At 46.8% G+C, this 13,678-nt stretch overlaps 1 protein-coding gene across 1 annotated transcript; it reads left to right on the top strand.

The window, feature by feature from the left end:
* Positions 1 to 676: 676 nt before the first annotated feature.
* ctc1 (CTS telomere maintenance complex component 1) lies at positions 677 to 13,207 on the top strand. The gene is made up of 25 exons (XM_086166388.1): positions 677 to 835; positions 2,200 to 2,284; positions 2,357 to 2,456; positions 2,525 to 2,744; positions 3,971 to 4,203; positions 4,271 to 4,400; positions 4,645 to 4,962; positions 5,028 to 5,150; positions 6,315 to 6,544; positions 6,621 to 6,765; positions 7,906 to 8,090; positions 8,166 to 8,329; positions 8,413 to 8,527; positions 8,627 to 9,041; positions 9,118 to 9,207; positions 9,305 to 9,442; positions 9,547 to 9,593; positions 9,915 to 10,003; positions 11,002 to 11,137; positions 11,222 to 11,290; positions 11,366 to 11,525; positions 12,467 to 12,522; positions 12,598 to 12,754; positions 12,826 to 12,946; positions 13,036 to 13,207. The coding sequence occupies exons 1-25, from the start codon at positions 785 to 787 to the stop codon at positions 13,119 to 13,121; spliced, it is 3,663 nt and encodes a 1,220-aa protein (XP_086022514.1). The 5' UTR covers positions 677 to 784; the 3' UTR covers positions 13,122 to 13,207.
* Positions 13,208 to 13,678: the final 471 nt, after the last annotated feature.

Raw genomic sequence — 13,678 nt, 5'->3', positions numbered from 1 at the left:
ATATGTTCATCCTATTGGTCGAGATTGGTGTTGGTCAAAAGGACAAGCCAATCACTGAAGAGGAGGCGGTGATAACGAAATGAACAATTTTTTTTCCCATTTTTAATTTAATTCGTATCGGTATTATATATCGAGCTAGTAGCTTCGCTTCTTTCATTTAAATTAGTAATAAAGTTTATCATTTCAATATCAATTTTGATCTATGATTTCCTTTCCATATTAGCACAAATAAACCCCCACATCCTCAAGAATTAGCAACAAAAATCTGCTTTTTGCACTCCTGATATGATGCTAACTGCATTTTGTTACTTCGTTACATGTGTTATGATAATAAAATTGAATCTAATCTTAAATAATATAACGCCGATTTAGGAGGATAACGCCTAAGTGCATATGGAATGTGCATTATTGACAGATTAAAGAATAAATGAAATCTTTTTTTCTTTTCTGTTTACAGCTAGTGCTAGTAGAGGTGGAAAAGTGCCTCAAACATTCCCGAATAAATTTCAACTGTTTTTATTAAAGCGCAGATTATAAACTTACAGTTAAATCGGGTGTTACTATTTAGAAATGCTGTTTCAGAAAGTATTTCAAAACAATTCTCTTCGCAATCGCACTGCAGAAAGGTTTTTTGACCCGCCCCGGACGCCGTAGAAAACCAGGAAGTGGAATTCGAAGTTGTTTGCGGGAGATGACGATTTTATTTTGAGTCGGAAATAAATGTAAACACACCTCGGCTCCGTGTCGGAGAACAAGACGGCTGCAGGAGAAGGAACCGGCCGACATGGAGGACCTGGAGGGATTCCGGGACCAGTTTAAACCCTTCAGCGAAGCCGTAAGTTATCCACTGCAAGACAGGAATGCTATTCATACTACAAATACTACCATTTGTTTATTGACTGTCCGTCAACAATTACAGGAAGTCTTATTCTTGCATGAGTACTGTGGAAAGGAAAAAAAAACACTTGCATTTTAGCTCTGTTGTCTATTCTTATCCCTGCTGTTGTGATTCTGTTATTCATTTTTATCCATGTAGTTTTTGTAGTCATCCTGTTATCTATTTCTATCCGTGCTATTGTCATTTTGGTAATCTATTTTTATCCATGTTTTTGTTGTCGTTCTGTTATTTATTTCTGTCCATGTTGTTATTTTGGTTATCTGTTTTTATCCGTGTAGTTGTTTTTGAATTTGTCACCCTGTTATTTATTTCTGTCCGTGTTGTTGTCATTTTGGTGATATATTTTAATCCACGTTGTTGTCATTCTGTTATCTACTTTTATCCCTGTGATTGTCATTCTGTTAACTGTTCCTGTCCTTGTTATTGTCTTCATTCTTTTAAGTGTCTCTTCTATTTCTATTTTTATTTCTATTTATTGACATTGTTATTGTTGCGCTGCTGTGACAAAAGAATTTCCCCTATGGCAGGGGTCGGGAACCTTTTTGACCGGGAGAGCCATAGAAGCCAAATATTTCTAAATATATTTCATCGAGCGCCATATAGTATTTTTAACGTATAATAAATTAAATATGTCTCACTTTTAATGCGGCCTCTGGTGCTGCATGGATTTGTTCGAACTGCTGCTTTATATTTGACCGTTTCATCAATGCAATTTTATCATAGCATATTAGACATAGCGCAGATCCAAATGCAAATTCCTCCGTCCACGCAGCCCGGATTGCACGGTAATCAGTCTTTTTTTTCTTTTCGCCGTTTTTTCCATTATGAGGGTTGACGCGGATAAACTAGTTGGCTATATGATACGATTAATTTCTTCACCTTTCCAATTACCGGGACGTGGTCTGAAGCCAATGGTTCCCGTGAAATGTATCTTCATAACTAATTTCTGTTTACTTTAAAATGACACAATATTATGTAGAAATATCACAAGTATTTGAAAATCAGTTCCGAACTGATTTTTTCTTTTTCACTCCAAATCGTCTGGGAGCCATAATGCCATCACCGGAAGAGCCTGCGAGCCATAGGTTTCCGACCACTGCAATAAAGTATTATCGTATCTTAACGTAGAGACGGTTAGAAATATGGCAATCAATTGTTTGTTTTTTGCCTCGCTGATAGAAGTTGACAGCTATAATCTGTAGGTTGTTTCAGTGTTGGTAATGTTTCCAGCTCAAATCTGCTGAGCAGGATGCAGTGCATCGTTAGATCAGTCTGTGACCTCATGTGTGAACGTCCTGCAGGAGTCCATGTGGCTGACACAGATCTTCAGATTCATCCGAGACCAGGTGTGTCCGGTGCTCCCCGCCCCTGCCTCCCCCGCAACAGGTCAGACGTCCGATCGGTCGCCCAACCTATGGGTTCGCTTATCGGATGTGCGCCTGACAGTTGTGTTTGCAGGTGGGCCGTCCCGTCAGCGTGTTTATCACCTGAGCACTTCTGCAGTGAAGATAATCCGAGAAAAGATGGCCGCCACCTGCCCGCTCCCTGTCAGCTACAGGTACGCCGCATTCAGAGCCGCAAACATGGAAGCCCGGCGCATCGGCTGACTTTTGACTTCTTTCCCAGGCTGCTATCTATCTCGGAATTGCTCGCCCATCAGAACCTGGCCTGCGTCAGTAACTTGTCCTGGAGCACCAGTCAGCAGCGAGCCCTGGCCAGGGAGGTGGAGCTCCAACTGCCGGGGTGTTGCGTTCTGCCACGGGTCAACTTATTGCTCATCGGTTGTCTGAAGCAGAGCGACGGAGAATGGAGGCTGACGGATGCAAGCGGGAGCGTCAGATGTGAAGTGAGTCTACTTCTACTTCTTCTTCTTCTTCTTCTTCTTCTTCTTCTTCTTCTTCTTCTTTCGGCTTTTCCCTTCAGGGTCTCCACAGCGAATCAGCTTTCTCCATCTAACCCTATTCTCTGTATCCTCCTCTCTCACACTAACTACCTTCATATCTTCTCTCACTACGTCCATAAATCTTCTCCTTGGTCTTCCTCTAGACCTCCAATTCCAGCATCCGTCTACCAATATATTCTCTATCCCTCCTCTGTCCATGACCCAACCATCTCAGTCTGGCTTCTCTGATCTTCTCTCCAAACCATCGAACATGTGATGTTCCTCTGATAGACTCATTCCTGATCCTCTCCATCCTGGTCACTCCCAAAGAGAACCTCAACATCTTCATCTCTGCAACCTCTCGTTCTGCCTGCTGTCTTTTGGTCATTGGAACAGTTTCTAGTCCAAACATCATCTGCTGGTCTCACCACTGTCTTGTACACCTTTCCTTTTATTCTGGCTGAAAGTCTTCTATCCCATAGTACCGCTGAGACTTTTCTCCACCCATTCCAACCTGCTTGGACCGTCTCTTCACCTCTTTTCCACACTCTCCTACGCTCTGGACTGTTGACCCCAAGTACCTGAAATCCTCCAGCTTCTTGATCTCCACTCCCTGTAGCCTCACCGTTCCACCCGAGTTCCTCTCATTCACACACATATATTCTGTCTTGCTGCGACTAACTTTCATCCCTCTCCTTTCCAGAGCATACCTCCACCTCTCTAGATTTTCCTCTACCTGTTTTCTGCTCTCACTACAGATCACAATGTCATCCGCAAACATCATGGTCCATGGAGATTCCTGTCTAACCTCATCTGTCAGCCTGTCCATCGAACAAGAAGGGGCTCAGAGCTGATCCCTGATGGAGTCCCACCTTTACCTTCTCTGTTACCCCTACAGCACACCGCACCACTGTCTCACAGCGAGCATACATGTCCTGCACCAGTCTAACATACTTCTCTGCCACTCCAGACTTCTCATACAATACCAGAGCTCCTCTCTTGGCACCCTTCATATGCTTTTTTTTCAAGGTCTACAAAAACACCATGCAGCTCCCTCTGGCCTTCTCTGTACTTTTCTATTAGCATTAAGCTAGAATTAAGAATTAAGCTTGAATTAAGCTCGGAAACAAGTCATCTAATATGCTCCTTGTGTGTGTCGCGAAATCTATCTAAAAAAAATCTTTTTCCAGATCTTATCTCCCAGCCGTTTGTTGGATGATAGTCCTGTCTTCCTGCCCCACTGGAACTACATCCCCTGCAGTTCCCCGGGACAGAAGGAGATCAGGGGCTACCTGGAGCTGATGGACGCTCCTGTTCAGCTCCATCCCGGCCCTGAGCACGGCTCGGTTGCGGGTCCATCAGGTGTGGAGACGCCGGGAAGAGCCTTCAGCGTCTCAGAGGGGGCCATTTTTGTTCGTAAAAGGTAAGGAAGAGCTTTTCCTGCGAGTCAGAGGTCGACGTTTTTATGAATTTCTTTTTTTCTTTTTTAGAGTCAAAGGTCAACGCATCTCCGTCTGTGGTCAGGTGTCCTCAGTGTGCCCTCTGCTGGTTGTTGCAGGAACAACCTTCTTCTGCTTCTCCCTGAAAGATTCAACACACACTCTCCCAGTGCTGGTCAAGGTAGCACTGGTCACACACACACACGCACACACACACACACACACAAATTCTTGAAAACCATGTCAGCAGTGAATGAATGCAAAAAAATGACTTTTTGAAAACTTGGTGTCTCACTTTCATATCAAAATGACATTATTTGAATCAGAAACAAGAGGAAAAGCAACACGTGTCATTTCAGATCATTTCTATAAAAAGAAGATTTCGTCTCGGCGAAAAAGTTAAACCAAAAAGCTTTGCTTTTCAGGAACCCAGCCGGCTGTGGTGGGCGGGGCGCGTGCACGTGGGCCAGACGGTGTGCGTGACGGCGCTGCGCGTGTGCGTCTTGCGTGGTTGGAAAGGAAACAACGTACTGTGTGTGACAGAACGTTCACAAATACATGACTGGCACACTCACACACACCTTAGCGCCGATGACACGCCGTCAGACGCGCCTCCGCCCGCCGCCGCCACGTCACGTGGCGGTGATGAAGACGACCGCGACGCGCTTGATGACGCCGGACCCGACGAGCTCCGCCCACATCCGACCACGAGGGGGAAACGATCCAGAGTCATCAGTTACCGGGTAAAAAAACATCAGTGTGACGAGTGTCTGAGAGGCGAACATTAAGCCCCGCCTCTCTCAACTAGGGCACGGTGACCGCCGTCGTGAGCGAGGGGGCCGGGCTCTACCTGATCGACAAGGAGGTCGGTCTTTGCCTGGCCCACCAGCCGACGCTGAAGAGGCCACTAAGACCCGGAGACGCCGTGGAGGTGAGAAAAACCGCGAGCGTCCGTCCCTTCAGTACCGCCCGGTTTCAGACGAGCTTCTTCTTCTTCTTCTTCTTCTTCTTCTTCTTTCGGCTTTTCCCTTCAGGGGTCGCCACAGCGAGTCAACTTTCTAGTTCGGCCTGCTGTCTTTTGGTCATTGGAACAGTTTCTAGTCCAAACATCATCGCTGGTCTCACCACTGTCTTGTACACCTTTCCTTTTGTTCTGGCCGATAGTCTTCTATCCCTTCGTACCCCTGACACTTTTCTCCACCCATTCCAACCTGCTTGGACCCGTCTCTTCACCTCTTTTCCACACTCTCCGTTGCTCTGGACTGTTGACCCCAAGTACCTGAAATCCTCCAGCTTCTTGATCTCCACTCCCTGTAGCCTCACCGTTCCACCCGAGTTCCTCTCATTCACACACATATATTCTGTCTTGCTGCGACTAACTTTCATTCCTCTCCTTTCCAGAGCATACCTCCACCTCTCTAGATGTTCCTCTACCTGTTCTCTGCTCTCACTACAAATCACGTCATCTGCAAACATCATGGTCCATGGAGATTCCTGTCTAACCTCATCTGTCAGCCTGTCCATCACCATTACGAACAATTATTAAACATTATGCTCCCTGATGGAGTCCCACCTCCACCTTGAACTTCTCTGTTACCCCTACAGCACACCGTACCAGTGTCTCACAGCGAGCATACATGTCCTGCACCAGTCTAACATACTTCTCTGCCACTCCAGACTTCCTCATACAATACCAGAGCTCCTCTCTTGGCACCCTTCATATGCTTTTTTTTTCTAGGTCTACAAAAACACCATGCAGCTTCTGGCCTTCTCTGTACTTTTCTATTAGCATTCTCAACGCAAATACTGCATCTGTAGTACTCTTCCTAGGCATGAGGCCATACTGCTGTTCACAAATGCTGACTTCTGCTCTCAGTCTAGTTTCCATTACTCTTTCCCATAACTTCATTGTATGGCTCATCAACTTTATCCCTCTATAGTTGCCACAATTCTGCACATCCCCTTTATTCTCAAAAATAGGCACCATCACACTTTGTCTCCATTCTTCAGGCATCTTCTCACTCTCTAAGATCCTGTTGAATACGTGCTAATGTATAATAACGTGAATAACATGCTAATGGCGGTTTATCCGCAGCTCGATCACGTCCACTTCCTGTACCGGCCGTGTCCGGACTTCCCTCCCGGCGTGCTTTGCACCTGCTTGCGCTCCAGCTTGAGGGTCACGGCCTTCAGCGGCGCCGCCGGGTCACGGCGGGACGCCGGGTGTCCCGGAGACGGGGTGTTACCACGGTTACTGCTGGAGAAGAACGTGGGCGTGTCGGACTACCTGTGGGTGTGCAAGCTGAGCTCGCAGTTGTATCGAAGGTAGGAGCGGCGAGGAGGTTGAGAAGTTCGGACGCGGCGTCTTCTCGATGAGGTTACCGATTCTTCTGCGTCCCAGCCTGACCCCCGGCGACCCCACGCCGACCTGCGTGTGTGTGCTGGCCTGGAAAGTGATGGAGACGGTGCTGAAATCCAGGAAACTAGGAAGGAGAGACATCTACGGCGAGATGTTGGAGGAACCCCACCTCTGTCCTCTGACGCAGGTGAACTGTCTCTGCCTTCAGGACGACTTTTCGGGGCGTCAAACTCATTTTGGTCCGAGAGCCACGTACGGCCTGAACCAGGGGTCGGCGACCTTTAACACCCAAAGAGCCATTTGGATCCGGTTTCCTCGGAAAAGAAAACACCGGGAGCCGCAATTACTTTTTGACGTCTAAAATAAAGGTACTGCTGTATATATTGCTTTTTATTACCTTTACACTTTGTATAAACAAGTGTGTTGCTTCTGAAATTCACAAAGTATTACAGAGAAAATTAAATTTTATTTACGTAATGAACTCATTTTGAGCTTTGGGCTTTCAGAACGTGTAGCGGAGCCTTGACCTGAATTTTGAAAATAAATCAGGAAAAAAATCACTGTGTCAGTAAACAAAAAAAAATAAATATTTGCAAAATATCTTCATAAATATTTATGTTAGCATCTGCAAATCGGGACTTTACCGGCTTCCGCGAGTGTGACGTTATTTTGAGCGGCGAAAAATAATAAATATAATTTTATTTAATATTTCAAGATCACAATAATCCAAATTATTATATAAAAATTATATAAAATTATAATTATATAAAAATTAATCCAACTTCCAACGTGGAACTAAAAGTTAAAAAAATAATTAAAATACACTTCAGTTAAATATTTATAATCTATTTTCCCCAAGCCACTCGGAGCCGCAGTGTAAAGATGAAAAAGCCACAGGTTGCCGACCCCTGGACTAATAAGTCCAAATTTTTCCTTGTAAAGGAAAACAGGTCAATGATGAAAATCTTTCTCCTTTAAAAAATACACAATAATGTACACAATTCTACTTCTCACCTTAGTGTCTCTTTTTCCTAAATTCTCTACTTCTATTTTTCTCTTACTTCTTCTTGCTTTAGTAACTACTAAGTTAATTGAATTTACTATGTAGTTACAGTTAAGACAATTCATATTTCATTGTATTTCTTATTCTTCCTCCTTTCTACTATTATCTATTACCGTTATGTTTTTTACTTGAAACCGGCACAACAATTTCCTTCGGGATAAATAAAGTTGTTCTCATCTCACCCGATCTGCCCGAGCGTTAGCTTCCTGTTTGCTAAGTGCTACCTCTGGATGTTGACCTTTGACCCTGGTCCTTGTGGGTCAGTACACATCGGACCGAGCCGTCCCTCAGCACGTCAGCGTCTCCGAGCTGCTGGCCTCGCTGGAGGACGTCTGCTGGTCGTCGCTGTCTCTGCGCTCCCTGCTTCCCTCTTCGGGGTCGGGCCTGACCAGCGCCCAGATCAACTCCGCCCTGGCCTGGTCCTGCGCCCGCACCGCCGCCGACCTCAGGTAACACCTGACCTCCGAACCCGGGCTCGCCGTCACGTGATCGACGGCGTTCGCTGAGCGTGTTTGGGCCCGCAGACGGCGCCCCCTGCTGGTCGTCGGCGTGCTGGAGCTTCCGTCGCAGACGTCGGGACACGCGCTGCAGCTGAGGGATAATTCCGGAGCGGTCGCCTGCGTCGTCACGGAAACCGGCCAGGATCAGGGAGGAGGGCAGGGAGCAGCTTTTAACACTGCATGGATAGGTACACACACACACACACACACATGTTTACCTCCCATCATTCGTGTTACTTTTGCAGATTTGTGAACATGCGTGTGTTTTCAGGTTGTCTGGTGTGCGTCCAGAAGTTCACCATGGTAACAGAAAGAGACATCCAATCAGATTTCCCCTCGGACCAGCACCTGGATCAGGACAAGTTCATCACGCACAAACGCTCCAGGTACCCACACACACACACACACACACACACACACACACTCATGTGCAACCCGCTAGAAACAAACCAGTGTGTGTTTTTTCTTTTCACAACTTTTAACAGAATTTACCTTCAGTTCTCTTTGGATTGCATCCACATCTTGAGTCCATCTGTTGCCATGGAGATACACCTTGGAGCGCTGAGGGCTGGAGGTGGTGAGGGGCAGGAGGAGGAGGAGGAGAAGAAGAAGAAGAAGGAGGATGAGGAGGGTCCGTCCGCAGGGAAGAAGATGCAAAAAGTTTCCCTCCATGCCGGCATCGCGACCAACCCCCGGGCGAGCGTTGCCATGGTGATCAGGGTGGTGCAGAAGGAGGGCTTGGCCTGGGTGAACTCCGGCGTGGAGGTCAGCGAGGACCGGACCGGGCTGACGCCTTGCTTCCAGGTCCGGGTCGCCCCGACGGGCCCGGCGGTCCGCTGGGACCGGGACCCCAAGAACGAGCCGCCCGCCGACGCAGAGACGCTGGAGCCGCGAGGAACGGTGAGGAAACACCTCACGTTCCACCTCCGCCCGCCATCTTTGAGTGTGTGATGTGTGTCCGCCGACGTGCGCGCAGGTTATCCTCACGTGCTCAGGTGTGTGCGCTCGGTGGTTTCCGCTCCTGCAGCCCGGAAGGTTCTACAGACTCGTCGTTGCCAACACACAGGTAGGTCACCTGATTCTAATATATCATGCAGAGAGAAAAAGTACTCGGTTAATCGTGTGTGTGTGTGTGTGTGTGTGTGTGTGTGTGTGACTACTAGGATCCCAGTGTTCTGGTGGGCTGCAGGGTTCCTGGGTGGAAAGGGGTCCAGCTCCTGGCTGACTCCACCCTCCAGGTCCAGCCTGGTTGGAGGTTCCACACTCTGACACACACACCTCTGTTGCAGAAGGTCCAACAGGTAACACACACACACACACACACACACACACACACACGCACAAGCTTTATGCAGCTGTTCTTTGTTGTAAAATGATATCCTAAAAGTGAGGATGGTGTCTCCAGAGTGTCCCGCTGCCCGTCCTCTCCGTCTCGCAGGTTCTGGAAAGCAGGTGAGGTCCATCTCTGGAGAAAACCTGGTTTCACTGATTTCTATTTCAAAGCTTTAATTTCACACACACACACACACACACACACATTAAAGATAAGTCACCTGGAAATGAGTATTTTAATTACAATGATTAGCAAGTGCGCTCATTTTTTGTTTGTTATTTAAATGATAAAGAAAAGAAATGGGGGATTCACCGGAAGACATGGTGTTAAAGGATGTTCATCATATTCAACTGTGTGTGTGTGTGTGTGTGTGTGTGTGTGTGTGTGTGTGTGTGTGTGTGTGTGTGTGTGTGTGTGTGTGTGTGTGTGTGTGTGTGCAGCTCAGCGGAGTTGGTGTGTTTTCAGGGTTTGGTGTGTGACAGGATCAGTCTGGTTGACAGGACAAAGGACCTCAGACACACACACACAGGTATGCATGCACACATCAGGTGTGTGTGAACAGCTTGTCTCTGTGGACGCCTGCGCACGCACGCACGCACACACACACACACACACACACACACACACACACACAGGTGTATACATGGGTGATGCAAAGGACCAAACAACCACTCACTCCTGATACTCAAAGATACACACTTCTATTCAACAAAGACACACACTCTGTGTGTGTGTGTGTGTGTGTGTGTGTGTGTGTGTGTGTGTGTGTGTGTGTGTGTGTGTGTATGTGTGTGTGTGTGTGTGTGTGTGTGTCTGCCTAGACCAGTTTTTGGCAACCCGCAGCTCTTTGCTCCCTCTGATGTGGCTCCCTGCGGCTTTTGACAATAACAAGTATTTCATTAAAATGTATTTTATTTTAGTTTGTTCATTTTCAAGATGTCTATTTAAATTTGAAGATTATGTTGATTCAAATTAAACGTAACTCTTAAAAAGCGAGTGCACGTGTCAGTAAAAGGACGATAACACACAGAGATACGACGTCACTTTTGGTTTTGCTGCCGGCAGATTATTTAAGTCCGGCTTTTTATTTCATAAATACAAGAAGAAGTCAAATCGACATGTAGTATTTTGTTTAAAAGTAACCTCCAACCAACCTTGTCTTTTTTTTTTTCAAAATGATTTGTTGCACGCAGAAATATAATGTTATCTTTGCAGTTGTTTATTGATTTTTAAAAAAAATGCAACACATTTCTTATTATGTATTTCTTATTCTCCCTCCCTCCTACTATTATCTATTATTGTTATGTTTTTGCTTGAAACTCTGGCGCAACAATTTCCTTCGGGATAAATAAAGTTGTTCTTATCTTATTTTGTTTATGCGTAGCATTAAAACAGCAGAAAAAAAAACACGATACAGGCTGTGTTTATTTGTTTTAAATTTCAAAATGGTTTAGTGACTCCCGGTGTTTTCTCCACCGCGTGGAAACGTCTCCCTGAGCGGTAACGGTTGCCGCCCTCCCGGTTCAGGTGTTCGCCTCGGTGTGTGTGACCAGAGTGGAAGAAGCATCTACGTGTACCTGAACCTGAGCCGGACCCCCTACCCGCCTGGCCTGTTGCCTGGCAACACATTGCTGCTGTCCTCCTTCCAGAGGAAAGTGTCCAGGTAACACACACACACACACGTGTGCGTTGAAAGTTGTGTTCTGGCTCATCTGAGTGTGTGTGTGTGTGTGTGTGTGTGCCGCAGGTCGGGCAGTGTTTACTGCAGTTATTTACCCGTCAGCTGGATCAGCGTGGTCGCCCTGGGAGACCGCAGGTAATCCGCCGGACCGTCGATGCCGGTTCCCTCTGACGATCGGGGATCAATAACCGCCGCCGTGTGTCCGATCAGCTCTGCCGAGCCGCCCGCCGCCCCGCCCATGCGCCTCGGCCCGTGGGCCTCCGGGAGGGAACACGCCTCCATGGTGGGCAGGGTCAAAGGTCACCTGGTGCGTGTCCTCTTCTTGCAGTTGCAGTGGTCCTGCTCGCTCTGCGGGAGCGTCTACAAACAGGTACACACACTGCTGGAGTGCACACACACACACACACACACACACACACTTTCGATATACACAAATGTGCACAATAACAAAAAAACACACATCAGTGATGCATCCAAGTATGTAAACAACTGATGCACTCAAATGTTACTGTATGCATAAGACATGTTATTAATACAGCCAGATGCACGCACACACACACACACCCACACACACACACACACATACTTTTGATATACACATATATGTGCACAATCACAAAAAAACACACATCATTAATGTATCCCAGTATGTAAACAACTATTATGCACAAATGTACGCACATATAAGACATGTTATTAACCCAGACACACACACACACACTTCTGATACATTAATACAGCCAGGAGACATTAATACAGCCAGGTGCAGACACACACACACTTTTGATACACACATATTCGTGCACAATCACAGAAAAACACATCAGTGACGCATCAAAGTATGCAAATAACTGATACATACGCACAAATGTACACACATATAAGACATGTTATTAACCTAGACACACACACACACACACTTTTGATACACACCTATAAGTAGAAATCCCAAAAAACACACACATCAGTGATGAATACAAGTACATAACCAACTGATGCGCACAATTGTTACTGCACATATAAGACATGTTATTAATACACCCAGGTGCAGACACACACACACACACACACACACACACACACACACACACACATACACACAGTAATACACAGCTGTGCACACACTACTGATTAAAACAGTAGAAAGTGGGGACACGCACAAGTAATGAAACCAAAAGGTGTGTACACACAGTGGTGTATGCGCAGTAATAGCAAACACACACACACACACACCTGAGTGTCAAAAGAACAGTTGTTGTCAGGTGTTTGTTGCCATGGCAACCGCTGGCGGCTCACTCTCTCTCTCTCCAGTCCGCCTGCAGTCTCCACTGTCGCTCGCCCGCCGCTGTGTTTCAGTCCAAAGCAAAGTAAGACTCCTTTTTCTTCCCCGATCATCTGACGCCGACACGTAATCGGGATATTGATTACAATCCATTGATCAGATTTATCATGGAGGACGGCACCGGCGAGGCCCACGTCTGGCTCTCCGGGCCGCCGGTTCGTCTTCTGCTGGGATTGGACGACTCTCAGTGGGAGGGCCTGCAGAGGGCGATCAGGGTCAGAGGTCACGTCAGCGTCTACCCCAGGGGGCGGAGCCAGGTGTTGATCGTCGCCGATCGATCGGCAAATGATCGGTTCCCGCGGAGATGTTTACCTTCTCCCTCTGGCAGGTCTGCGACGCGGATTCCGATGACGACCTCCTTCACTTCCTGTTGTGCTTGTGCAGCAGCGGCGTCGTGTGTCAGACGCTGTCGCTCACCTGCAGGAAAAACATCAACCACAAACCAGAAGGTCACACACACACACACACACACACACACACACACACACTGCATCCGTGCACAGCAGGACATAAATGCGACGTTCATATGTTGTTCCAGAGATGAAGCGGTTCACTCAAGGCGAGCAGGATTTCGTGACCCGGATGTCTCCAGCCCTCGTGCTCACCTGCCTGCAGCTGCACTGACGGACAGGAAGTGGGCGGAGCTTATGGTGTTTACATCGTGATCACTGTAATGCAGTGGAATTATTAAATCTCTATTTTGTTGTATTTTGCAATGCGTTTTGGGGTCATACACACACCGGCACGCCTGAAGCACCAAGGAGGACATCCGGGATGAGATCTGAGCTGTTGGGCGAAATTTTATGCAATTACAACTGGTTTATTTGATCTTTTCTCTGAAATACCCACGTTCCTCATACATATTTGTCAGTGTAATGTGTTAAAAATGAGCGGATCAAGGAAGTGGAACGTGGACAGCAGGTGCCGAGTGTTTAATAAGGACCGGACAACAAAATATATTTTTATAAGAGTCAGTTTGGTGATTCAAAATATCAGCCGTCACTTTGCCGGGAAGCAAGCTAACTGTGCTAGTGAGCGGTCAACACAGGAAGGAGCGGCTAATTTACACTCTGCAAATGTTTGTCACTGACCAACCGCAAATTTTACGCAATTCGTCAAAAGTTTTACGCTGAACTTGAAATTAGCAATTAGCTATGTTTGTAAACCTCCGGCACGTAAGA

This window comes from Fistularia commersonii, chromosome 19, assembly GCF_037954325.1.
Source record: "Fistularia commersonii isolate RoL2024-O1a breed Wild chromosome 19, RoL_Fcom_v1.0, whole genome shotgun sequence".
Classification (NCBI taxonomy): domain Eukaryota; kingdom Metazoa; phylum Chordata; class Actinopteri; order Syngnathiformes; family Fistulariidae; genus Fistularia; species Fistularia commersonii.
The sequence above is the reverse complement of the archived record's forward strand: the minus strand, read 5'-3'. Positions and strand labels throughout refer to the sequence as shown.

What these genes read in the sequence shown, in the direction of transcription:
- ctc1 (XM_086166388.1), top strand. Translation starts at nt 785, where the DNA reads ATGGAGGACCTGGAGGGATTCCGGGACCAGTTTAAACCCTTCAGCGAA. An exon ending in TCGTCGTTGCCAACACACAG is followed by an intron (nt 9,208 to 9,304) that starts GTAGGTCACCTG and finishes TGTGACTACTAG; the next exon opens with GATCCCAGTGTTCTGGTGGG. An exon ending in TTCCAGAGGAAAGTGTCCAG is followed by an intron (nt 11,138 to 11,221) that starts GTAACACACACA and finishes TGTGTGCCGCAG; the next exon opens with GTCGGGCAGTGTTTACTGCA.